Source organism: Musca vetustissima, unplaced genomic scaffold, assembly GCF_032173495.1.
Source record: "Musca vetustissima isolate MV318-11 ecotype Yass unplaced genomic scaffold, APGP_CSIRO_Mvet_v1 utg364732, whole genome shotgun sequence".
Classification (NCBI taxonomy): domain Eukaryota; kingdom Metazoa; phylum Arthropoda; class Insecta; order Diptera; family Muscidae; genus Musca; species Musca vetustissima.
The window spans coordinates 22,880-48,879 of NW_026884439.1; the positions used below are offsets into that span (position 1 = coordinate 22,880).

Consider the following 26,000-nt stretch of genomic DNA (forward strand, 5'->3'; position numbering starts at 1 on the left):
TAAAAAAACAAATTCACGGATTTAAATACAAAACTGTTAAGCAATTCCTAAATTAAAAAAGAAGAAAAAACGGCATATTCTAAACCAAAATAAAACTTGCTAAAAATAAAAACAAACAAAAAACACTGTGAAATTATTTTTTTGTGAACTTCAGCGACCCCATTAAGTGTTTGAATCACTCCAACTCCACACATTCACAAGTCAAAGGTTCGAAATACAAACTCTTAACGGTTGTAACAAAAATTGTTATATTTTTTCGTTGGCCCGTAGCTGTTGCCTGCAAACGTTTGTGTGTGTGTGTGCCATCCATCCCATAAAGCCCACAACACCACCCCATCCACACCATTATTAACTTTGTGCCATTTCACATTTTTTGTTTGTCCCCGGCTCTACTTATCCTCACAACGGAGATATTTGATTGTCGACAACAAAAAAGCTTGAGGGGTTAAATGTTACGGATCTCTTAATGCTGTTAAAACCCGAACAAAAATGCTATAAAGACACTTGACAATTGTTTTTGTTTTGCAACGGATTCTCGTTAGTTGTGTCTTTTTACATTTTGTTGTTGGATATGTTGCCGGTTGTTTGAAATATCCGTTAACAGTGAATAAAAAGTATAAAAAAACAAAACCAGAAAGAAGAAAAAAAACGAAAATCTTTCAGCATCAAAATCCAACAAAGGAGTTAACAACAGCAAAAAAATATAAACAAACTTCCTGGAAAAAAGGATTACAAAAAAAAAAGGAAACTCCATAAAAAACGATTTTTTGGTGTCAAAAAATTTCACATAATAAAATTGTGTTTCAAATTATTATTATAAAATACAAATTGGATTTTTTGTCAAATAAATAAAATAATTTACTTAATACAACAACAACGAAATAATAAATTTGTCAACAAACATGGCTGCATACACACAATTTGGATATGGCTCTTATCCGACGGCTAATCAGGTATGTTAATTTTTTTTTTAAACCGCAAATAATTACATAGCATTTAAATTATTTTAAAACACATAGAAATTATGTTTGAAGGGTATTCTGAAATGTTAGTTATTTTTTGAAAAAAAAAAAAAAATCGTTAATAAAGAACAATAAAAAATATCAGCCGGTTAAGTTCGGCATAAGCCAGTAGTCCTCATCTTCTGTGTATAATCCTAATGATAAAAAATATTATTAAGGAGTTTGAATTATCTTCAACAATATTATATACCAGATGTTAGCATAGCTTTTAGTTAGAGATAATGTATGCAGAAGTTATTTTTTAAATTTTTTGGACAAAATGTGTTAAATAGTTTTCAATAGTTGGGTCTCATTTCCAAGATAATTCAAATTCTTTTTCAAACTTCAAAAAAAAGCGCTTGTGAGTTCGGCATATGCCAAAAATATTTTATATAGGTAATCTTCTTCTTCTTCTACAATATTAGAGGCTACTTCTGTGCAGATGTTCGCTTAGCTTTTATTTAAATATAGTGCATCTAGAATTTATTTTTATTAAAATCTTTGATAAAAAGTGTTAAGTTTTTAAATTTTTTCCCAGTTTGTTGGGTTCATTTCCAATGTAATTAATACAATTTTTCAAGTTTCAAAAGAAAAATAACCGGCTAAGTTCTAACTTTGAAGAAAAGGATTTGAAATATCTTCAACAATATCAAAAGCTACTTCTGTGAAAATTTTCCGAAGTTCGCATATCTTTTAATTAGATATATTGTATATAGAATTTAGTTTTATTACATTCCTTGACAAAAAGTGTTATAATTTTAGTTAAAACACTTTTTTTCAAATTCTATATAAAAATTCCTAGGAAGATTTTTATGAGCTTGATTCTCCAAAATCATTAGATTTTGCAATTTTGCCCAGTTTGCTGGGTACATGAAACTCACATACGCTGGTAATTATTACAAAGCTGACATATATTTTTATATTAAGGATCTATAATTTATTTGGGATGGACATTTCATCAAATGGAAATTTTATAAAAAGGAAAATGTTGGCATAAATGTAATTTCTAGAAAATATGTTACGATATTAAATTATAAAATATCATCAAAATATTCCCCGGAAAAACAAATTCGCCAAACATGTCGTGCACATTTTAAAACGCAATACATTTGTAGATATATTTTATATATATTTTAAAAGGAAAGATAATACACATTTTAGATATATTTCATTATATGCACAATTCGAATTTTATAAAAACTCTCAAAATACGTAATATTATTTTGGGAAAAAAATCCTCAATTTCAAAACTCTTTTTCCAAAAAATATAAAAAAGAATTGTGAATGGGAACAAAGTTTTTTAGAATTCTTAAATATTGTATTGTGCGAAAAATTAATTGGATTTGCTTAAAAAGTATCTCAATGTTCGATTTGTCCATATTGTCCATTTGTTATCACTCCCACTTAAAAAAATATTTTTTTGTGATCTTGTTCAGATCTTCCAATTTTTGTTCAATTACATTTCGGAAAATTCTTTGTTATGTTCTTCAGATCTTCTTTCAATACAAAATACAATTTTTGATCATTCAGATATCGATGAATTTCCAGCGAATTGTTGTGTTTTTTTCGTGAGTTTTTGCCAAAGGGTAACTGCACCACCAATATGGGCGATTCCCATGTGAACGAGAAAACCCCTAGTGAGTGCTTAAAATTATTTTTATATAAAAAAATCCGTCACATTTGCAATGAAAAGGAAAGCCAGGAGAAGAACCTAAGTACCCACCATTATGCGACGCGTTTCGCCGTTGGTTAAGCGGCTCATCAGGCATATTGGGCTTTACAAAGGTCGTATGTTTATAACATGTATTTATTCCGCCCTGATGCGAAACTTGCATATGCGAATTAAATTCAAATTTGTCAAAGTTCGACATTTGTCTTCAATTCTAGGAACAGTCCTTTTCAAAGCAGATTTTTGTTGTAGCGATGGATAATTAATCCACACACCTACAATTGCTTCCATGGCATACACATGTTTTTGCGCAACATTAGATTTAATATTCACATCAAAATCTTGAAAGTAATCTTTTATATAATTTGTGTCTATGTTTTGCAATGAAAAGGAAAGCCAGGAGAAAAACCTACGTACCCACCATTAGATTTAATATTTACACCAAAATCTTGTCAAAAATATTGTTTATATATTTTTTTTAAATAAATTATCCAATTATTCTATTTTTCCCCGTTTTTTGGTGTATAGACACCAATTTAAGCCATATTAAATATTCATAACACTTCTTTAAGTTTCAACACTTCAAATAATGAAAAAATTACATTCCTTCATACATATGTGCATACATCATTTGCGCAAGTGTTTCGTATGCACAAAAATAATTTCTATTCCTTATAAAATGTATGCATACATAAATATGCACACACACACACACATCTTTCCCACAAAAGGCATTTGATGTACACGTTTTGTAAAATTATATTTCCTTTTCGAAAACACATATATATACATATACAAACATAGATGCACATTTTACCGGCATATTTTAACATATTGCCGGTGGCAAGTGCAGCAAGCAAGCAACTATTACAAAGGACGTTAATATAATTGTATACTGTTTGATGTTGGTTTGTACAGAGAGACAACACAGCTATATTATGTGTATGTACATATTACAGATATATAGATATGTATGTTATTATAAGACAATAGAAGCTAACCAACCCAGGGAACGAAACATCTAAATTATAATTTCACAAAAAGGATACTTACAAGCATTTTTGTGATAAATGCCCTTAAGTAGCCATATATGTACATACACATGTGTATATGCATACACTTTATATGTATAGGATGTAAGTTACATAGATGGAGGTGTGTTAGATAATTAGAGAAATATATTGTAAATTAACTATTTAAAAACTTCTATTTTTTTAATTTTATTTATATTTAATTGTATATATATTTAAACAAGGTTAATTCCCTCCTTCATCAAAGAATTCACAGTCGCCTTTTTCCTTAAGACCTTAACACGTCCAACCACTTGTCCATATACTTAAATTTATTCGTAAACGTCTTTTGTTGTTCACATAACGGTTACTTTGACACAAAACCTTTTACATACAGACATTTTCACAGAATTCACAGGAATCAGTGTTCTTAACTGGCGAAAACGAGAATGTATGTTTGTGTGTGTGTACGTATGTGTCTGTGTTCGTGTAAGAGCCATGGGGAGGCAAAATATAATTATTATAAAATCAGTTTAAAACTCAGACATTTTCATATAAGCAGGATAACCAGACATTAGGTCTAACAAAACTTGGAGTGGTCACAGCAAAATGTGTGTGTGTGCTGTAGTGCATCATACACCACAAGACAATACACAACAACTAAAATAACTAGTCAAAGTGGTTGTTATATGTATGTTAATAATAATAATGCTCCATTATAAATTGGAAGGTATTCAAGACGTTTTGTTCTTCATTGCTTTCGAAAATATAATGGCCTTAAATTAAACTACATTTCCTTTATGCATAAATAATTGGTGCTAAAGGCGGGGTAGTGAAATGGCTATTGTGTGAAATTTAAGACATTGATCTTTAAATAATAAAAACGCAGAAATTATAATATATATATATATTTTTTTTAAATTTAAATGAAAAATATTTTCTAGTTCAATTATTGTGTTCAACATTGGCATTAGTTGTATGCCCATAGTTTTATTGTTGCATATTCGCTGGCCTCAGTCTAGGTTGTTTCTAGGAATTTGTTTGTTTTTTTATTTTTTTTTTTCTACTACACAGCGGTTTAAGATCAAAAACCAATTAGCAAGAATTTTATTTTTCAAATACGCAATGATGTGAAAACATTTTTTAGTTTTTTTTCTTCTATTTTTATTTTTTTGCAAAAAATTGTTTGTTTTCATTATTATGTGGAAACAACAACTACCGAATGTGTTAACAACGGATATTGCCACACTCTTGGCAAATATTTATGAGGCAAAACCTTTTGATTTCTATTTTAAAGAAAAATTTAATATAAGTAAATGCATATATAGAAATACAAGTACATACTTAGAAGCAGTCAAATATATACATGGGTAATAAAATAAGTGTAGCAAAATAAAGGGTAAAAATAAAAGAAATATCCCATGTGAAGAACATATTTCCACCAAGTTCAGAATCGAAAAATTATAGTCATTCTGGAAAATTTTTTCCATAAAATACATCAAATATGGCGGAAATTTTACGAGTTCAGATCGAAAAATTATAGTTATTTTAATTTTTTCCAAAAAGTATTTATTCATCAACATGGGTAATGAAATAAGTGAGCAAAATAAAGAGTAAAAATAAAAGAAATATCCCATGTGAAGAACATATTGTTATTGGCCCACCAGAACTCGGAATCCTAAATTACAGTCACTGCGTCTGGAAAATGTTCCTAGGACCATGAAAATACATCAAATATGGCGGAAATTTTTACGAGTTCAGATCGAAAAAATGTAGTTATTTCAATTTTTTGTGTCCCCTTTAAATCAATACCCCACGGAATTAAAACACTAATGTTTCGGGATTTATTAAGTACCTAACATTATTGTTTTAAAACGAGGGCATTTTTTTTAAAATATTACTTAGAAGAATGGGTGGTAAAATAAGTGTCACAAAATAAAGGGTAAATATTAAGAGAAATATCCCATATGAAGAAGATTTTATTCTTGGACCATTAATAACCCGGAATATCATATTCCATTCACAGCGGCTGGAAAATGTGCCTAGGACCATGAAAATACTTTGGCGGCATTTTTACGAGTTCAAATCGAAAAATAATTTTTTCAAAAATTATTTATTCATCAATAATTATTGAAGTAATACCCCTCGGAATTAATGTACTATGGTCAGGTGCTTTTTTCAATCCTCGAAATTTTTATGAAACGCGCTTCTTGGTATAACCTGTCTCAATTTTTCCTCTATCTACGCAATTGAGCTAAAATGCTTTCATTTCATCTATGGCCACAGTTTTAGGAAGAGAAAAAAAAAATCACATTGATCAAGTCCAGTGAATATGACGTTTGAGGCATGATAACGGTGAGCTGGAGGCATCGATTATTGGTTTTTATAAAATTATGTGCGCCATCGATGTAAAACCTGTACAAAAAGTTCACATTTGACTGAATTTGACGTTAATTTTTCGTTTTTGGTTCTTCTCAATTTTTTCATTGGAATAATTGGGCTTTGGTCTCAAAACCCTTTGAGCAATGTCCATGCCAGGTTGTTTTTGCTCTAAATTTGGCAATTTTGGAAAAATCTGAATCGTTTGGCAGGCATCTTTGATACTTATTCGGCAATTTTCCAAAATCATTTTATTCACTGCTTTAATGCTTTAATGTATTTGTAATTCGTCTTCACTGCTTTAATGTATTCAATGTAACCTGACGTGCTCGTTCGACAAGGACGAGCATCGTCATTGACATCTTTTTAGTCATATTCGGAATTTCATCGAAAAATCATTATGAGTTATGACCCAAATTTGAACTCAGTGTCTACGTCACTAAAAAAATTGCCACTTCTATTCGTAGATCCCAAGATTTATTTTGAGAAGCCTTTCCATCATCAAAGTGTGGAAGTTTGGTGTCCGGCGGTATAATTAGATCTTGCTTTTTCGAAAATGAGCTTGGATCAACAATTATGGTGAATAGATGATTAATGTTTTTTATGGTGTAATTGGACGTTTATTTTTCTTTTTAGGGGCAAAATTTCCCCATTTTCTTGTCTATTATGGAGCCACGTGAGACGTTCAGGGACACAGGGCAGCCACTTTTATAATTGGTTGGGCAAAATGTCAGTAGAAAATGTCCCTACCGTCAAAAATTCCCTTACCGTCTTGTCTATTATGGAGTCACGTGAAACTTTCTGGGACACAGGGCAGAACCTAAAAAAAAATAGCAATACCCCTGCCTCTTACTTACTTAGCTGGCTTTTCACAGAACATTTGTTCAATAAACCGAGCTTAAAAAGATTTCCAAACGTGTCATCTTACGCGAAGTTCTTCCCTTTGATTTTCCATCTAATTTGAGGCCTTCCCCTTCTGCGTGAACCATCTGTAAAACAACAACTGTATTATTGTTTTCAAAACTTAACAACCGTTTATTGTTAAACAATTCGTATGATATTTATCGTGATACATATCGGAAAGAACAAGAATGCATCCAAAACCGACAACAAAGTCATCATCATAAACAATAACATTATTATCATGCAGATGATCATACATACATACTTACATACTTAACATTACAATTTCACTTACAATGAACATGTAAATAAAAAGCCAAAGAATTAAGAACGAACAGCTTCTTTTCAAAATAGAGTGCAAATTGTAATGGGTAAGCAGCAGCAACATTGCACACTGGCAATAATAATTGTGGAGTCAAACACATGGAGTTCAGTCATCCGTCTAACATTGAAAGACCGCTAGTTTGAAAATAAAATGTTTCCCCCCAACCCTTTGAAAATCTCTTCAATATGCTGCTTGCTAAGAGTAACTATCTAAGCAAGCTAAATATGTACTATATGTAAGGGAAAAAGCTCTTCGAAGCTGTCACTTTACGGTTATTAATTTTATGATTTATGTTTGTGAGCACGAAAATGTTCGCACACATAAAACAAATACTAACAACAACAACAACAACATAAAAGTGTATATTGTGGTTTATTCGCAGTTCGGCTGGTTGGCTAACTTATTGTGTGGTGTTTAGGCAAAAAATAACAAAGGCCATCATAAATAAGGTGACCAGTATTGGTGATAAATGTTAACACCAAAAATTTTTTGTGAAAGGAAGGAAAATTTGGCGGATCTTCAAAAGGAATGGCAGATTTTAGTTTCAATGCAAATTATGATGAAACCAGTTCGTAGATCCCAATTAAGTTTTAGATGTACTTAACTGCTTGATCTATACTACGTTGACATTTTCAAGAGATATGATCCCCCACTCTGTTTATTTTTTATTTTAATTATTATAAGGTGTTGGCATGGCCAGAAATCACATAGTTTATATATAATTGGTTGAGAAGTCATGCAAGTTGTGGTAATTTCATCTTGAATAAAATTAAATTTTTAATTGGTGTAAGATGAATGGTTTATTTTATAATGGTGCTCTATTAATTTAAAAAAAAAAGCATAATGTTATAAAAATGTATCATTCTAAAATTGTCAGTCTCTGTTCTTTCAAGGATTTGATTTTGTTTTTACGAATAATAAATAAAATAAAAAAAAACTTAATCAATTGTGAGATCTGACAATTTTTAAGAGAAGTTAGTATAAACATGAGCATGGGCCTGTTTATAATTTTTTTCTTTTGGTTTAGAATTGCTTTGTTATCCTCTTAGAATATAGAAAATAAAAACAAACTAGGGGCTCATGTTTCAACTTTTTTTTTTACAAAAACATCAGACAAATTATTAATTTATTTGGATCTGAAAGGGATAAAGTCCCTTCCCCAATTTCGGTACTTTCCGATCAAAGTTTTTTTTTTTACAGATTTTGTTGCCAAGACCACTTAACGTTCTGAGCCATCAACACACTTCCAGAACGGTTGCACAAAAACATGTGTATACCATGGAAGCAATTTTAGGTGTGTGGATTAATTATCCATCGCTACAACAAAAATCTGCTTTCAAAAGGACTGTTCCTAGAATGAAGACAAATGTCGAACTTTGACAAATTTGAATTTAATTCGCATATGCAAGTTTCGCATCAGGGCGGGTACAAGTTATCAACGTACGACCTTTGTAAAGCCACATAGCCCAATATGCCTGATGAGCCGCTTAACCAACGGCGAAACGCGTCGCATAATGGTGGGTACGTAGGTTCTTCTCCTGGCTTTCCTTTTCATTGCAAAATTTAGATCATCAAGCTCGACTCGAAAGAGTATAAATAATCACTTAAAATCACTTTCAAAATGATCAAAAAATTCAAATAAAAAAAAAACGATTTTTTATTTTCTTAACAAAAATTGTGACATCCTGTCCCATTTCAGGAGTCTAAGTTATTTTACGTCTTTTATTTTGTTTAAAAATGAAAAATAAATAAGGTTTGTTATAGCACTAGACCCACATGCAGAATGTCGAAGTTCCTTGACGAATTTCCAAACCTAAAAGTATGGTTTTGTATTTTCTAAAATTATTGATGTATTTGGATTTAAAAGGGATAAAAGTCCTGCCCCAATTTCGAGACTTTTCGGCATAAGTTTTATTTTAGTTTTAAAAAAATTGACGAGCTTGTTATAGCGCACATTTAAAGGTTCTGTGACAATTTCGGGACTTTTCGGTCTATGTTTTTTTAAAGGATGTCTAGACCAACTTGCAGAAGGTTAAGGTTCCTAAACGAATTTTTCTAAACTGTTTTTCATATTCTCAGAGGATTAAAAAAATACTTCTGACTTACAATTTACAAAGGAGTTACATGTCTTGAATTATACTCCCATATAAATAAGTTCCTACCTATTTTATATATTTGGTCGATATAAAATTACAACCCCGCCGAATTTAAAGACATATTAACTCATATTCTCAGAGGATTAAAAAATTACTTCTGACTTACAATTTACAAAGGAGGTACATGTCTTGAATTATACTCCCATATAAATAAGTTCCTACATATTTTATATATTTGGACGATATAAAATTACAACCCGCCGAATTTAAAGACATATTAACTTCTTTTGTTTTTAAACATTTTTTTTTATTTTTTAAATTTCTGGTCACCTTTATACAAAATTAAAGTCACAAAAAAAGTCAACTACAGCAAAAATTGCATTAGGTTACTTCAGGGCCTTTTGCATTTATGTAGACATAACTGCATACCTACATTTCGTATGATGTTGTTGTTCTGTTGCACTTTTTTTGGTTTGTCAATTTTTATGAATCAAAATATGGAATTTAATGACACAAATATTAAATGACTTTAAAAGGGACTCTTACAGAAGAATCGCAAGACCATGCTCGCTCAACAAAGGTCTCCTACACACGTTGCAAAAAAAAAAAAAAAAAAAAACAGCAACAAAAAACCCAACAACAAAGAGAAATCCGAAAATAAAGCCACAAGCACTTTATTGACGAGAAACATGGAGGTCAATGCGTAACAAAACCAAAACCACAGCAAATAAAAAAAAATAACGAAAATAAAAAAGAACAAACCAAAAGCCCAAAACCAAAGCAAGAAAAACCATATGATGATAACACACTGTAAAGAAAAAAAATAGGAAAAAAAATAAAAAATCCACAAAAAACAATCACACAGAAGTAGTACCAAAGTGGCAGTATTATTATGAACAACACACATATTCTCACATTACCATTGTTAGTCGCCGTATGATAACAGCCAAGTTAACTCCAGTCAAAATATTTTACACAGGAAGCGAACAACTGTCCAAATGGTTAGGTGCCGTGGTCGCTACTCCTGCTGCTGCTGCCGATGCTGATGCCAGGCAGCAATGCACAATGCCAAGCTATTTTGATATTTAAGCCCACATTGCTCATGATGGTGGCACTTTAAGAAGGAGACAATCACATTATACACAATCCAGCGAGAACAAGAACAACAATACCACCAACATCATCGGTTGCAAGAAGTCCCTTTTCATTGATGTTTTTGTAGTAGTTGTTGTTAATATTATCATGCCATACATGTCATTGTTTATAATTGCTGGTTATTATGTGTGTGCGCGCGATTTTTTGTTGCCTCCGATGCGTTCGTTTAGTTACGTTTTCTATACAGTCTCCTGTTTTGTTTTTTTGCTGTTGCTTTGCATCCATTCAGAATCCGCCAGCAGACGTAGTGGTAGCAGCAAAAACAATTTTGCATTAAAAATTCATAAATCAATTATGGAATGTGTGCATGAAAATATTATTAGTTTTGTTTGGAACGTTTCTTGCCATTTTTTGGCAGACTTTGCGAAGAAGTTTTTTATTCGGTTTTGTGTTTTTTTTAGCAATGTGTAGGGTTTTTCGAATATTATACCATCTAAAAAGAGGGGGAATTTAATAAATTTGGATGATATAATTTTTTGGTAATATTAAAGAGGTATGAAGTGAAAAATGAATAGGTACAGGGAATACAAGGTGGGCTACTGAAATTTAAAACAACATTTTTGAAAACCTTCGAAGTTATAAACACGAAATATTATTCACTAAAAAATCTCAGCTTTGTTTTGGTCCCGCAAAAATAATCTTTAAAAATCCAAGCTTAGTTTCGGTCCCTCAAAAAAATATTCTTAAAAAATCTACGATTCGTTTTGGTCCCGCAAAAAATATTATTAATAAACCCAAGCTTTGTTTTGGTCCCGAAAAATATTCTTTAAAAATCCAAAAATCTTAAAAAAAATATTTTTAAACAAATCCAACCTTTGTTTTGGCCCTTCAAAAAATATTCTTAAAAAAAACTAACCTCTGTTTTGGTCTTCCGAAAATTTTTTTTCAAAAAATCCACGCCATGAAATAGTCATTAAAATATTCTTTAAGGGGACCCCCACCCATTCTCGGGGTCAAAATTTTTGTTGATATAATTCGAATCTACACTGATTAAAGAATGTCTCTACAAAATTTCAAGTGAAAATCTCAAGAACTCTTGAAGATATAGCCGATTTATTGTGTCAGCATCAAGTGACGGCTGAAGGGCTTCTCAAACTTTAAACGCGTTTTTCTCTAAACATTTTTTTGCGAATGGCGGACACGATAACTCAAAAACTAATAATCCAATCGGTTCCAAATTTTGCAACGTTTCTCTGGGAGTGTATAGCTCTCGTATGAGCTAGGACAAAGCCAATCGGCGAAGAACTTCCTTATTTTTTAACTTGGTTTTTGGTAAAAAATCGGCGATTTTCCAAAAATATTTTTTCAAAGGTCCACCATTTTGTTAATTTTAGAGCGAAGTCACTAATCCTAGTTCATACGAGAGCCAGACATGTACTCTTTCTAACACCGTTGGAATTTTCGGATTCCGATGTTCCAGTGAGGAGTTATCATGCCCGCCATCAAAAATAAGGATTTGTCTTTAATTACAAAAAAAAAAAAAAAAAAAAAAAAAAAAAACAACAAAACAATAAGAAAAATGTTTTGTAAATTATTTTTCTTCTCTTTTAAATATATGTGCAAAGTTACAAACCTTAACAAGCATTTGTATTCATTTATCAGCCCATTGAAAATCTTGAAAAATTAAAATGGAGAATGGGGGGTGAGGTTCCCTTAAAAAATTCGCGCCTTGAAACAGTCACTTTTTTATTAAAAAAATCCACGCTTTGATATACATGCCATGAAATAGTCCTTTAAATATTCGTAAAAAATCCACGCCTTGATATACTTGCCATGAAATGGTCCTTTAAATATTCGTAAAAAAATCCACGCCTCGAAATAGTCCTTTAAATATTCGTAATTAAATTTACCCTCGAAATAGTCCTTTAAATATTCGTAAAAAATCCACGCCTCGAAATAGTCCTTTAAATATTCGTAAAAAAATCCACGCCTCGAAATAGTCCTTTAAATATTCGTAAAAAAAAACACGCCTCGAAATAGTCCTTTAAAATTTGTTTTAAAAATTCCACGCCTCGAAATAGTCCTTTTAATTTTTTTTTTAAAATCCACGTCTTGAAATAGTCATAAAATATATTCCTTTAAAAATTCACGCCTTGAAAAAGTCATAAAAATATTCGTTAAAAAATCCACGCCTTTAAACAGTCATAAAAAATATTCGTTAAAAAATCCACGCATTGAAATAGTCCTTAAAAATATTTCTTAAAAAATCCACATCTTGAAATAGTCATAAAAAATATTCGTTAAAATCTACGCCTTGAAAAAGTCATAAAAATGTTCTTTAAAAATTCCACGCCTTGAAACAGTCATAACAAATATTCGGTAAAAAATTCAAGCCTTGAAATAGTCCTTAAAAATATTCTTTAAAAAAATCCACGTCTTGAAATAGTACTTAAAGATATTATTTAAAAAAATCAACGCCTTGAAATAGGCATAAAAAATATTATTTAAAAAAGATTTCTATATTTTGTCTCGTCTGGTTTCATTCCGATGCCACGTCTGAACGAAGGACCCAAATTTTAGTCCAGAGGATCATGTATTATGTTCGAATCCAATAAGTTGTGATCCTAAGAGCACTTCTTGTAGAGTAGTGTAGGGTCCGTCTCCTTGCAGGTTAACATTCATTTTTGTATTCTTCGTATACTTACACCTCATTCCAATTTTTTTATACCACCCTCGTTAGTTTACTTCACTCCCAGTTCAGTTTTATTTTTTCTTAACCTACTTAAGGTGCTTAATAAAGCCAATGGAGACCAAGATGCCAAATTCTTTTTTTGTATTTTTTCTCTCTCCCTCTCTATATTTGGACAAAGTTAGCGGCGTTTAGTTTTTACCTTAAGCCTGTTTAAGGACTTTTAATAAGGCCATATGAAAAGAAGAAAAAAGGAAAACAATAACACCAACAATAAAAGAATAAACTTTTATTGGTGGCATCAGACGCCAGGTTTTATTATAAAAAAATAAACACACAAACAAAAAATTCGCAATATTTCCTACAAACAAAAGAATTGTGGACACCACGACAAAAGAATGTCTAGAGGAGGCTGTTTATAATGCGTATAAATTGGTAGTACTTATGGCTATGACAGTATTATGATTGCAGAAATGAAGACAAGGCACGTTACGGAGTGGAAATGTTTTTAATTCATTTTTTTTTATTTTATTTTGCCTTCAGAGGTTTGTTTGGGAATTCAAGAAATTTTCATATTGCAATGTGTTGCGTGAAATAGACGCTTTGTGTTTGTAAGCATTTTCGCAATAAGGGTGCTAATAGTTTGCAGATTAGAATTGTACCTCTACAATTTATTTGAAGGTTTTCCTTTTTGGTTTGTAGAAATTGGCCGAATTGTGATGGATGTTAAAATAGTAATTTAGCTCAGTGTATTATTATTTATTATCATATTCCTGTTTATAATACAGTAGCATCATATTTTAAAACTCTGGACTGATAATATTTATTATCAAGGCAAATCATTTATAAAGTCATAACTACCAGATTAGAACACCATTGGCATAATATATTGAATAATCATTATTCAATTTTATGATAATAATTTCAAGTTTCACCATCGCCCCGTAAATGAATGGTTGGTAATGGTAACCCTGCATGCAATCGAATGGCTGTCTCAGCCAACTACTACAAATCACACAGTTATTATTTCGCATAAAAAACGAATGAATGCAAAAATATCCACGGGCAATACAAGGAGTGGCCTCAATATCGACACCTTTTTGGTATGAAATAATAATGGGAATTATTGTTAATCGGAAAAGGGTAAATGTGTCTTTATCATAAGGCTGAAAGTAATCTTTGTTTTTTTTTTCTTGTAGAAACTTGTTTTACGTTGTTGTTATAAACAATTTAATATTTGAATTGAAAACAAAATCAAAACAAGAGCAATTTAGATAACATTGACAGTCTTTCAAATACAAATATGGGGCCAGACCACAAAGTTTTTGTACCATGATTTGAACTAAAATAAATGTGGAATTTTTTATTGGGATTTGAAATAATCTGAGAAACCCAAATATTAAATTATATATATTTTGAGAATTTCCAGATTTGTACCATCAACTCTATGAGAGAGGGTGTGTAAATAAAGTTTTAAATTTTTATGGTTTTATTTTAAACCCAGTTTATGCAACAACATCCTATCATTTTAATATCCTGTGTCTTAAGATAATTTTAAGCAGGACAAACATAACAAACATAGTCATCATCACCACACAACCATTAAGCTTTCATGAAATGTGGCCAATTAAGATTAGATTTATTTTTTTTTTTGAACATAAATGGTAAGGAAGGAACAACACAAAGCCAGGAATGTTAAAAAGATAAAAATGAAATAAATATTGACTTCCGGTCTTTATGCGATGGCAAATGAAATTTTAGCTTGTTGCTTTGCAGATATCAAAAGAAATCACCATTTCAAAAATTATAACCTTAAGCCAGTTAATGATAATAAAAAAGGAGCCACATAGGCTAGAGGGTAATTTGATCCCACCAATGAATGTGAATGGCGGTTTGGAGCCATCACAAGGATGAATCGTTTTGTCGTAACTGAAAAATTTTTTGATTCATAATTGGGAAAATAATAAAATTAAAATGGGAATGATTTTTTTGATTTTATTAATTTCTTTTGTCAATTTGTAAATATCTCAAATAATGTCTTCTTCCAAGTTTGAATATCTACAAAAAAATGAAAATCAAAATTAGCACTTTAACAAAGAATGTAAGCAATTTTTTTTTGTTTAAAAAAAAGTTCAGCGCCAAGAAGCCTAATCTCAAGGCTATCGGATGATACGCAACCCACAAAAAAATGTCTTAAAAACATAACCCTTTTTCCAAGTAAAACTATCTATCAGATTTTTTAAAGAAAAATGCTCAAAGGTAATGATCGCCAGAATGAGGAAGATACGAAACCAGGGACTCACTGTTTTTTTGTTATTGTTTCCTACACATAAGCAAATTTTACGTATGCGGATACAAACGTATCCGAAAATCTGAACGAGTGATAAATTGAAAATTAATGAAGTGAAAATAGATGGAACGGATCGCAAATTGCGCCAAAGCCAATAAAATATTTTGACATTTGGAGTTATCGTCTTAATCTGCTTCAATGACTTTTAAAAAGGAAAAGAAGAGAAGACACAACAATACAAACTAAAACAGATGGAACAAAAATGAACGGACGGACGGACAGACAAACGGCATACACATTGGACCTTTATGCCTTTTTCGTTTGGTTTAGGGTCTCACCAAAAGAGGGTTGTTTGCCTTAGGTAAACAGAGTGGAAAAAAAGACGTACATACCATGCGTTTGATTGTAGGTGTGCTAGCCAAGTATGAGGTTAAATATACTTGACCAAGTTAAGTTAAGCGTAGGACCAAAGATACCTGTTTGAAAAATTCCGCCTGTGTCTTGTCTTTCTGCCATCAATATAAATATTTTATTTTTGGACGTTGTTTTGTTTTTGTTTTTTTGTTGGTTCCTTTTCATGCATACTTCTTCTTCTTCCACCGAGTGATCCACATACATACATAATTTTTGACTGAGTGTGTTTGTCTGTTTGTTTTCATTGCAGTTACTTGGCGGCGGCAATGTTGGCCAAACATCATCATCATCAATTATGTCACACAATGCGCCCTCACCGCTGTCGGGAGGATCACATGAAAACTCATTAAGTCCCTCGGGAGGTTCATCCTCTTCGTCGGCATCATCGGCTGGCAATGGTCCTTTAAGTCCCGGTGCCATGTCACAAACATCCACCAATAATGCGGGAAGTGTGCCGCCGCCGTCATCATCACAACCACCAACACAATCTGGTTCAGTACTTGTGGGCAATAACGGTATCGCCAGCACGGCCACTCTTACAGATGCTGCACAAACAGCGATCTCTGCAGCCGGCTCAGCAGCAATGGGGGCAGGCAGCAGCAGCAGTAGTGTTGGCGGTGGGGGTTGTTGTGAAAATGGTAGGCCAATTATGACAGATCCCGTATCGGGACAAACTGTATGTTCGTGTCAATACGATTCGGCACGTTTAGCGCTGTCTAGTTATTCGAGAATGCCAACAGCAGCAAGTGTTGGCGTTTATGGCACAGCCTATCCATCAACGGAACAGAATCCATATCCTAGCATTGGTGTGGACAGTTCGGCATTCTATACGCCATTGGTAAGTTGAATTTGTTATTTGGCAATGATAGCGCATATGTATATATCACAGATCCCAAAAATTTCAAACAATATATTTTGGTTCCGAAACTCCACCATGTGTTTGTAATATCCTTAAAATATTAAAGGAGACCCCATAAAGATCGGAATAAAATATTATGTTGATCTATCTGTTCTGTCCGCCTATCTGTTCGTCAGATTCAAAACCTGATAGAACCCTAAACATTAAGGATAGGGCCTTGAAACCTTGCCATGGATAATACTCCTTGGTCAACATTTTTGTATAACTGCCTTAAAGGGTACCGCCGCATTTTTAAAAATGTTTTAACGAGTGTCTGTAATTTCACATTATTTGTGGATAATGTTCAATATTGGTCCAGGTTTTAACATAGACCCCAATGTACAGGTCCCGTCTACTTGTAAAAATTTCGACGATCTGATGTGGCAGTTATTTGGAAATTTGGGTTGTTGGTAGAATATATTTTGCAGAAAATTTTGAATAAATGTCCACATTTCAGCATAAACCAATTTTTTTTTGTATTTTTTAGGGTTTCGCATCTGCACAGATTTCATCAAAACGCAACAGTCAGTCGGACACACATTAGTAGTTTAGTGCACCATTTATATGGGAGCTATATCTAAATCTGAACCAATTTTCACGAAACTTAACACATATAATTCTGAACTCAATTCAGTACGCTGTGCCAAATTTCTTGAAAATCAAAGTATATGTAGGGACTTTGGTGTACCATTTACAATAAATCGGACGTAAATATATATGGGAGCTAACCATACACCATTTACATATCTAACTCCGATTTTCCCAATTTCAATAGGGAAATATTCAATATAGATCTACGTTTTTTATATTCCCACACGCCAATTTTTGGCGTTTTTATGGTCTTAATCACTAGGGGTCTTTGGGGTCTTGAAGGATAAACAACTTTGTTTTGACATGGCCAGGGATATTAGTATAGGGACGTAAGCAGAGGTGAGGGATATAAATAGTTCGACCGAGACAAACTCAAGGATATTTTCATTTTTTTAATTTATTATTTTATTTAAAAAAATTAAAATTCATTATTTTACAGAAAGGTTTATCTCTACCATCACTCTTTTACTTTCATATCATTTTTTTTATAAATTTCGAATATTGATTACCTCCCGCCAGTTAGGTGAAAATATATTAGAAAATAATTTCAAATTTTAGTCAAGCCTCACTGAAAATGAAATATCTGAGCTCAGTAACACTTTGTTATCTTCATATACTACTGAACAACACAATTTCGATTATTTGAAATTACATTGAACATTAAAAAATGAAAAAAACAACAACAACAACAAAAATTTTGTTTTCATATTTTAATAAAAATCAATTTATTTTTCAAAACATGATGTTATGGGCGAAGAAAAAAGAAGAAATTAAAAAAATATATATATTGTCAATAATAAATCTAACACAAACTATATATGGGGGTGGTGCGGTCTAGTTCAGTATCAACAACAAGTAACTCAATCACTGTTCGATTGTGATAGTTAGATGCAACCTCAACTATGCCAGAACTTGGTTGGAGGGGTGTCATCATTTACAACAGCCACTACAACCTCATGTTATGATAGTGTAGTTTGTATTATTATTATAATACTCGGGTGTTGACGTGACAATATACCGGCTCACAGCTTTTGGGCATTTATTATTGTCTCGTTGTCTCGATGACGTTATTGCAAATTCTCTAAAATGGAATGCCATGAGAATCGTCGTCCACAGACAAAACGAACAATGCTTGAATATTTTAAAATAAATTCTAAACGAAACGCAAAAAAAAAACATCAACATAAAAATAAAAACATTCCATGGCATAATGGTGGCGGTTTTGTTGTCATTGTTGGTTTGCAAACTACAACAAAGCCAAAAAAGGAGGAGCATGAGGTGTAATTGTTTTGTTGTTGATATTTTTTTTTTTGTAAGAACTTACGATTTTTGTAAACACCATAGTACTACGGCCCGGAAGTAGAGAGTGTATGACGTCGTTTTTAGTTTCCTTTTTGCCACCAATTTCTTACCCCACAATTTTTGTTTCTTCCCTTTTGACTATGTCAATCGTTGTCAATGACTAACTAAAGTTAAATTGTTGTTGCTGTCGATATTATTATTATTATTATTGGTTATTGTTATACTGGTGCCATTGAACAGCACAACATTTATTGAGTTGTTCGTACATGTGTTAAACATTTCCAATAGCAATAATAAAAAAACTGAAATTAAAAGGTTTTTATGTAAAACATTTTACAGTGTTATTACTGGGTGTTAGGCAGACAGACTTACTTGCAATTTAATCATGAATCTTACAGACTAAAATGTTTAGTTGAACTTTTATTTGATCGATTTTTTTTTTCAAGACTCAAGGGAGAAGGAACCAATTACATTACAGACGACTTTTTATTGTCTCACAAATTCCAACGGAGTTGTTGCAGGTTTGTCAAAAGATTTTGGTCATTTTTTCCAAAAGAGAAGGTCTAAGAACAAGTATCAATCTAAGTGTCTGTAATTTGGTATTTCGGTTTCTCAAGTATTAGAAAACCACTTGATTTTTTATTCAATATAGGACCATATTTTAACATAGTCTCGATATAAGGAGGTCCCATAGAATTTAAGTAGTTTGAAACACTGTGTTATGGTTGAAAATATATGAAATCCAGTTGACATTCTTTACTTTTTATATTTTGCGAGGGCACCCATATGAAGGACTCGGTCTATTTTAGGTATTTTGGGTTCCTTAATCTAATATTCAATTGAATTGTCTATATTATGTCAGTTCGGATTCTTGGTGGGAAATTAACTTCTTCACAGAACTTTTTAATTTGGCATTTCAGATTTTTTGAATTCTATAATAATTTACAAATATTTCTTAATGTTTTTATGTTTTCACATTCGGTATCCTGAAGGTCTTATCGAAAATTTAACACCACTAATTTCAGTGTTTTATATGTGGATACAAAACGAATTCTAGAATAATGCTCGGTACAGATTAAAATTTTTCAACAAAGCCCACATATAAAGCACCCGACCCACCCTGGATGTCTCTAATTTAGTATTTACTTCTCAAAGTGGATTTAAAAAATTCTGCTATAGGTACCTACAAATAATTTAGGTATTTTGAATGTGGATTCAAAAAATATTCGAAAATAGAAATAGCATAAAGATATTGACACACTTTGGGTATCCTGAAGGTCTTATTTGAAATTTTAACTTGAGTGCTTGTAATTTGGTAATTCTTTTCCAAAGAGGGATTGAAACCTTCTATTATAAACACCCCCATAATTTAGGTATTTTGAATTTGGATACAAAATGTAATACAACAATGTTTTGCTATTTACCGTATTACCTTTTTACAGAAAATCTTCAAAGTTAGGCCCACTCGAATTTTACGAGGTTTTTTTGTTCTAAAACTCTCGCAACTGATTTTATTTTACTTGCATATATTCGTTCTCTGATAGGATTACTTCCGATTATTTTTCGGTTTTTAGTTAAGTTTTGTCCAAGTTTTTGTTTTACAGAGACGACATCTGATAGAGATTTTTAAATTTTATTATTATTTTATTTAACCACAATTGTTTTTAAAATTATTTCTTGTTTTTTACAGGGCAATCCCTATAGCCTCAAAGAAACAACCACCGGTTCAGATATGACAGCAGCAGCGGCATGGTCCACGGCCGGTTTGCAACCAACAACCGGTTATTATTCATACGATCCAACATTTGCATATGGGTAAGTAAAATGTCATAATTTATATAAACAAATTGTCGTAATAAAAATAAATAAAATATTTATATAGAAATGAACAAAAAAAAAAAATGAGAATTGTTTATTAAAATCCAAACCAAGCTAAGAAATCTTATCAATTTTGTCTATTAAACTCGCTACAAATCTTTTAACAGCTCATAAATAAAAATAGGGAGGGGTTACAGCTAAAAAAAATTGATTTATTTCATTTTATCTCTCTCAGACATAACGCAAAATACATAGCACACACTCTAAATCAAATGAGATTGTTTTTTTTTTTTTGTTCGTTAGAAGCTAAGCCAACACTTACGACATTAAACGTAAATATGTATTTTTTGGCATTCTTAAGATCGCCAATCATGGCAACTTTTTCCTAGATATATAAAAAAATATTATTATCATTGAATAGAATTGCTCCCCTTGGGCTATTATGAACCGCACACAACATAACCAGCAAAAATATTCAGCTCAGTTAGCTACCATGCTACCATAACAACAACTGCTTCTTGGCAGTATAGAATCCAGTTTGTATGTTTGTGTGTTGGCTGAGTTTCCTTTAGCCAACTTTATTTCTTTGGGGGGTTTTCTTTCACGTAGTTCATCCTCTTAGTTTGCTGATAAAAGCAAATCAACAAGTGTTTGGTGTTAAGTGATGGCGGGTAATAAAATAAAATTTCTTGATTTTTTTGTTAAATCCTTAGGAGAAAAACCTTCATGAAAAAAGTACTTAGTGTTGGAAAATTCTACTTAACTCTTTTCAATGTTTTCTTATTTGTTTTTTTTTTTTAATTTTTAGATATGGTGCTTCTTATGACTTGGCCTCCCGACGCAAAAATGCCACCCGCGAATCCACAGCCACATTAAAGGCCTGGTTAAATGAACACAAAAAGAATCCCTATCCCACAAAGGGTGAAAAAATCATGTTGGCCATCATCACTAAAATGACACTGACACAGGTCTCCACTTGGTTTGCCAATGCCCGCCGCCGCTTGAAGAAGGAAAACAAAATGACCTGGGAACCAAAGAATCGCACTGAGGATGATGATGACGATGCCATGTTATCCGATGATGAAAAAGAAATGGACAAATCTGGCGATATGAACAAAATGGGAAGTGGCAGTTCGGCCACGGCATCTTTATATGGTAGCCAACAAATGCATAAAGGTAAATAATATAATTTCGAAAAAATAAATAATTATGGAGAATGAAAAGTGACAGGCAGGTTATAAAAATTTACAAAGGATTGTTTTCAAGGAATTATAAAGCGTGGATTTTTTAAAGATTTTTTTCAAGCACTTACACTGGATATTAAAAAAAATATTTTCAAGGACATTTAAGGCTTAGATTTTTTTAATCAAAATATTTTCAATGGCTTTTGAAACGTAGATTTTTCAATGAAAAAAATTCAAGGAATTAATAAGTGCTATTTTCAATCTTTCAATTTGATATTCTGCTTTTTAAAGAAAACATTTTAATGGATTTTTAAGGGGCTTGAAAGATTTTTTGAAATGAAAAGTATTTTGAAATTTTAGGTTTGAAACAGAAATAGATTTTTCAATGAAAAAAATTCAAGGAATTAATAAGTGCTATTTTCAATCTTTCAATTTGATATTCTGCTTTCTCTAAGGAAAGAACATTTTAATGTCGATTCATGTTTTGACATAACTCCCGCATAAGGGGCCGATATGAATGATTGAGATGTTTTGAAGGCCCTACTAACGCAAAGCAAGTATTTTGAAATTTTAGGTTCTCAGAGGATAACAGAAATATGGGTCTCTGACGTGTCATTTCCCTCATTTTCCAACCGATGTGGCTTTAAGTTATCCCTTCAGTTTGTCAGAAAATTAAATCCCGTTTTATTTTTTTTTTGTTCCTCATGGAACTGATTTTTTTCAAATTCTCGGCGTGTAATAACAAATTAACTTATTTTTGTCCCGAATGACTTATTGTATTATCTTAAAGACAGGCATGAAATGAAACAATTAAATTCAACGCCAACAAAAGTAAATAAATTTTCTTAAATGTCCACCCACCACAATTTTTGATTTCAAAGGGTGGATCACACCATTTACCAGCATCCGGCTAAAACTAAAGTCACCACCTTGTGATGGCAAATGAATTAAGTGGCAATTGTGTGTTTTTGCTTATTCTGTTACACAAACGTCTTTCATTTCTTGAAAAAATACAAAGAAATAACCGGAAGTTGACAGAGAGCTTAGCATGAACCATAGGACAGAGAAAGCTTAAGAGTTTTTTCTAGAAAATAAAAATATCCTGGGGTGGGTGGGCTACTTGCCAAACGGATAGAAGGATAAAATAGAGACTAGCGGCAAACCATAAGAAGACTTCAGATTTTTATTTTGTTTTGTGTGTGTTTTTAAATAATTTCTAATATCCGTTTTTCTGTTTTCTTTGATTTTCCATTTACAGAACACACCGATCAACTTAAGTCGAACGACCACAGTAGCAACAATGTTAAGCATAACGATTTAAAGCATGACGATGAAGATGATAGAAAACCAGAAAATTTAACAGCCCCAAGACAAATGGAAAATTACAATACCGCATCATTATACGGTGGTGTTGGCCAGAGTACAGCGCTTTCAGCTGGACATCATCCCAATGCCTATCATCCTTACCAAAGTCACCATAATCCACATACACAAAGTCTGTATTATCAGCAACAGCAACAGCAGCAGCAACAACAACAGCTTCTACAACAACACCAACAAGGTTATGCTAGTCGAGATGAATGTGGTATACCAATACCGGCCACAAAACCAAAAATATGGAGTGTTGCCGATACAGTAGCTAATAAGACACCACCGCCCACTGCTGGCTACCTCAACAGTGTTCAATCACAGCAGCAACAACAGCAATCTCAAGCTTCTTCTGCCTATTATACAAATAACTTAGCCATGAATAATCAATTAACAAATAATTCCCCACTTTCGATGATGAGTAATTATGTCAATGCTTCACCCTATGGTCGTTTGCCACCTGCCGCTGGTTATGGTGGACCCTCGAGTGTTAATTATGCTCAAATGAATAGCTCCGTATCACCTGCCTCGAATATGATGCATATGTCATCGGCGCCGACGTCGCTACATCAGCAACACTACAATTCAACGAATAATCCGAATATGCATCACCAGCAGCAGCAACAACAACAGCAGCAGCGTTTGGGGTTTCCTGAAATTCAACCAGATACACCACCCCAAACTCCACCCAATATGAAACATACAACAACACATGCCATGAATAACATTAATGGACTGGGCAATACCCCACCCAGCTCCTTGGCCTATGCCTCAGCGGCCAATAACAGTTTGAATACCTCATATGGCAGTGATATTTCAACGTCATCTCGTACCGGTTTGGAAATGCAATAATTGTTGCATATCAGGCAACAGGTATTGGAATTGACTCTCGTAATTCCCGATACTCGATGTAACGGGGAGAATATAACCGTATATTCCTAAAGGGTTAAGTGCAACAAAAACATTATTAGCATTAATAAGCAAAGATTCCTTTTAGGTTTATCTTAATGATTTTTTTTTCATTGAACATTCAAATAGCTTTTCTAGCATAATATGATACTGAAGAAAAAAAATTTAATTTGAATATTTTTCTGAAGAATTCAATTTGTTTTAGAAATTAAAAAAAATATCAATTCATTTGGTTACCTTGTTATAGAAAACTAAAAAAAAGAAGAATGTGAAAATAAGTTATTTTTTAATTGAGTTTCATACAGCGGATGGGGAATGTTCCATTGGGAAATACTTTGAAAGGAAGAACTTTATTCTATTAAAAAAAAAACGAAAAGTACATGAGAAATATTATCAAAATGATTGGCTATTTGTAAATTCAGTACCGGTTTTATTATCTGAATATCCGTTTCAAAAATTTGGAAACCGGGTTTTTCTCTTTATCAACTACAACGTTTTTCGCTTGCTATCTTCTTCATATCCCCTAACCAATGGGACATTCCTCAGAAACAAGAAAACAGAAACTAAACAAATTATTTCACATAACTGCAATAGCGCTCATAAGTGCATCTCTTCACTTAGATTAAGCAAACGTATGTAATTTATATAAGCATAACTATTAATTGTATATAGTTAATATAAGTAGTCATTAAAAAAACTAAATGTTTGTTAAAACTAAAATAAAAAAATGAAATACATAAAAAAACTAAAATAAAAATTTAATGACTTGTTCTTTACCTCTTTATCAGCACTTCCATTTACAGCTATGTAATTGAACACTAAAACATATATACAAACACATAAGTGAAAACAACTAATAAAAAAACAAGACAATTTGGTCAAAAACATTCATCACAATTATGAATCAACTAAAAAACGTTTGCAATTTTATTTGCCTGCAAATTTATATTTAATTAATTGCATTATTTGCCATAACATATGCACTCGACACGGCAGGGGTACGCTTAAAGGGGGAAAAGAAATACTGCAACTGCAGGTGATCGCTATAAACACACAGTAAAAATTTAATGCCTCGAACAAAATTAAAATAATTCAACACTTGAAACAATGAGGCTGACGCACGACGAAATAGCCAAGATCAACTAACAACAGGGGAATAATTGTGTGTGTGTGCGTGTGTGTGAAATAAACGCTTAACAACAACTTAAGAGGTATTACGAGCTTTAAACACTTAATCACCGAAAATAATTTTTCCAAATGTAAAAAAATATATATATATATTTATATGGGTATCTTATCATGCAAACCCTCCTCGGAAAGAATAAGCTTGTTTTATGAATGAATGTACAGCTAACTAACTGGTCGTTTGATTTGTCTGTCCGCACATTGCTTGACTAATATATCTTTTTGTATAATTTATTGTATCAGCCATAAAAAATCTACTTAAAAAAAAGACAGTAAACTTTTTTTGTGAAAAAAAAAACAGTCACTCGATTTCTCACTGTAAATGGTTTAAGCTTGACTACAACTTAATAGCTGGCTATCAAAAACAAATAAGCAAAGCAGATGGACGACATACACATATACCCGTTTGTATGTAGATTTGTGTGTGTGTGCAACACACCGCTGTCCATTATAAATGTACATATACACACTGTAATTATTTATTAAACATTTGACAAACAAAACAAAAGCACCGGTCGATATACACATACATACATATATAATTAATTAAAAATAAATTAACGCAATTATTATCATTATTATACTTACAATTAATTAAACAATAAAACGTTTATAATTTCTTCTTCTGCTGCTACAACTTCCTTCTTATAATAAGCACATAAATATATACATATGTATCTTCATTGTTTTATTTTATTACTTAATATATATAATAATTAATTACGATTGTATACAAAAACCCCCATTAAAAACTGTGATAATACGATTTATAAATAGTTAATAATGTATATATTATAAGAATAAAAATATATATGTACTGTGTGAATACAATATATAAACTTATTAATTAATTTAGAATATATAGAGCAATATA

General features: G+C 31.9%; 1 protein-coding gene across 1 annotated transcript; it reads left to right on the forward strand.

Moving 5' to 3' along the window:
• Window positions 1–886: 886 nt before the first annotated feature.
• On the forward strand, window positions 887–23,884 carry LOC133331454 (homeobox protein caupolican-like). The gene is made up of 5 exons (XM_061539845.1): window positions 887–953; window positions 16,122–16,709; window positions 20,353–20,477; window positions 21,289–21,656; window positions 22,923–23,884. The coding sequence occupies exons 1-5, from the start codon at window positions 903–905 to the stop codon at window positions 23,882–23,884; spliced, it is 2,094 nt and encodes a 697-aa protein (XP_061395829.1). The 5' UTR covers window positions 887–902.
• Window positions 23,885–26,000: the final 2,116 nt, after the last annotated feature.

Coding starts and splice junctions, on each gene's coding strand:
- LOC133331454 (XM_061539845.1), top strand. CDS start 903: ATGGCTGCATACACACAATTTGGATATGGCTCTTATCCGACGGCTAAT. Junction 954..16,121: donor CTTATCCGACGGCTAATCAG/GTATGTTAATTT, acceptor TTTTCATTGCAG/TTACTTGGCGGCGGCAATGT. Junction 16,710..20,352: donor CGGCATTCTATACGCCATTG/GTAAGTTGAATT, acceptor TGTTTTTTACAG/GGCAATCCCTATAGCCTCAA.